Source organism: Eimeria acervulina, genomic scaffold, assembly GCF_000499425.1.
Source record: "Eimeria acervulina Houghton genomic scaffold, Eah_scaff535, whole genome shotgun sequence".
Lineage (NCBI taxonomy): Eukaryota > Apicomplexa > Conoidasida > Eucoccidiorida > Eimeriidae > Eimeria > Eimeria acervulina.
In genome coordinates, this window is record NW_013549744.1 from 6,163 (window position 1) to 8,748 (window position 2,586).

General features: G+C 39.5%; 1 protein-coding gene across 1 annotated transcript in view; it reads left to right on the top strand.

Annotated features, from left to right (window-relative positions):
* Positions 1–2,095: 2,095 nt before the first annotated feature.
* The window catches only part of EAH_00041860 (hypothetical protein, conserved), a gene marked incomplete at both ends in the record, with an annotated part of 4,614 nt that continues 4,123 nt past the window's right edge, over positions 2,096–2,586 (top strand). Inside the window, one exon of the mRNA XM_013395121.1 lies at positions 2,096–2,128. Within this exon, the coding sequence (XP_013250575.1) occupies positions 2,096–2,128 (33 nt within the window). The remainder of the gene's footprint in view (positions 2,129–2,586) is intronic.

Sequence of the window (2,586 nt, forward strand, 5' to 3'; positions counted from 1 at the left end):
TATTCAAATTCATATATATATATATATGTATATTCTTGTATACATATATACATATATATATATGGATAGTATGTATGTAATATTCTTTTCATAAACAATACATATATGTATATATATATATGTATACATATATATAAGTATATATATATGTATACATATATATGTCCTTATTCAAATATATATATATATATATATATACATATATATATATATATGTATTGTTTATGAAAAGAATATTAATCAGTACCATATCCGTTATGTGAACGCCCACCTGCCTTTGTTGCTTGTATTTTAAAGTTTATTTGTTATTTACCTCCCTCCTTAATTAGTTAACTAATTAATTAATTAATTTGTTTTTCCCTGTCTTCTACAGAGGCCGTTGGTGTGCAGTGGTGACTGCGCTGGAGTTGCTGCCTGACCAGTGGTCACGGCCCAGTGGTCCACTGGTCCTCAGCCCTCACCCCTTATACGCAGCAGATAATAAAACCCAATGCATACAGGGGGCCCCCCAAGGTGCACAGGGGGCCCCCGAAGGAGCCAATGGGGGCCCCCAGAGGGCACAGAGGGGGCCCCAGAAGAAAAGGGGGGGCCCCCAGGGGGTACAGGGGGGCCCCCAGGGGGCCCCTGATGAGAATAAGAAAGGTGAGGAGAGGATAGCAGCGGGGGAAGGAGAATTGCAAAGTGCTGAGCGATCAAAGCGACTGAAGAAAAATAATAGAGGTGAATGGCTAAGAAGAACACAAAAAGTCATATATATATATTTATTTATATATATACATATATAGAGATTTATATCGTTCTATCAGTGTATATGCATATATATTCTATATGTAGATTTATATATGATGCATATATATGTATAGGCGTATATATACATATACATATATTTACTTATTTATATATGCATGCAGTCGTATATAAAAAATCTACGAATTTTAAGTGTTTGTTAATGAGCATGGATATACTTACATACATACATCTATGCTGTATATATCTATGAATGAAAAAAGTATATTATAAATGCATGTTTAAATATATAAAATATATAATCATTTAAATGCTTGTATCTGCGTAGACACATATGAATGCATGCAGATGCATGTGAATAGGCATGTATATATATATATATATATAAATATTTGTATGGATATATATATATATATACAAAAAGCAAAAATATAATTAAAATAAGATTTACTAGTGTCTAGACAAACATGCACTGAGGCGTTTTGTTTATATTTGTTTATTTGTTTTTCTTCAATTACCCCTCCTTTATTACAATTAGTCAGAAGCCGTTGTTTGCTGCTTTTCTCTTTGTTTCCAGCTGCAGACAGCAACGGCAGCAGCAGCAGCAGCAACAGCAACAGCAACAACACCAACAGCAGCAACAGCAGCAGCAGCAGCAGCAACAACAACAAAGCTGTCTATGCACGCAGCGTCTCAGGCCCAGTCGCGAAGGTGCTTCGGGGTGTACGTACAGCCATTGCTGATTTGCATTTATATTCACATCATTGGGAGATCCTCGCGCGCATTTCTTATAAGTCAGCATAACCCTAAACCCTAAACCCTAAACCCTAAACCCTAAACCCTAGAAAGGCAAAGGCATCCACACCCTGTTACCACACCAATTGCGCTGTACATACACCAGATGGATACTACGTACAAAGTATTCAACAGCAATATATATATATATTATATATATTTATATTTATATATATGATATTATGTATAATATATAATAATGCCTTTCAATAATATGCAGCACTTTGTTAGGCTGCTGCTACTGCTGCTGCAGCTGCTGCTACGGCATCTGCTGCTGCCGCCGCCGCATCTGTTGCTGCTTCATCTGCTGCTGCTGCATCTGCTGCTACCGCATCTACTTCTGCTGCTGCTGCTGCATCTGCTGCTGCTGCTGCGCTGCTGTTGAATTGTGGTGAGTATTTTTCGTGTCGTTATATTTTTGTGTTTTGTTTGTAAATATGTCTACCGTTGCCTTCTGTCCCTTTTGTTTGTTTTATATTTATTTATTTATTTATTTATTATTTTATTTATTAGGAGCGAACTGAAAACCTTCGCAAACGCCAAAGGCGAGAGCATGCTCTTCACTGTTCACCTCATAGACAAACAGGTCAGCGATGGTTTAGGGTTTAGGTTTAGGGTTTAGGGTTCAGCGTTTAGGGTTTAGGGCTTAGGGCTCAGCGTTTAGGGTTTAGGGTTTAGGGTTTGGGGTTTGGTGTGTATGGCGCGTTGTCGGTCTTCTTGCATGCCTTGGGGTGTACAGACACTCTAAATGATAATACATAAGAGGCAGCACAGAAAGAAGCACATGCGCTGTTGCTTTTGCTGCTGCTGCTGTTGCTGCTGCTGCTGTTCTTAATGCTGCTGTTCTTACTGCTGCTGTTCTTACTGCTGCTGTCCTGTTACTACCGCTGCCGCATTTGTTGTCATCACTGCCCTTGCTGCTGCTGCTGCTCTTGCTACTGCTGCTGCTGCTGCTCTTGCTGCTGCTGCTGCTACTCTTGCTACTGCTGCTCTTGCTGCTGCTGCTGCTGCTGCTGCTGCTGCTGCTGCTGCTGCTGCTGCTGC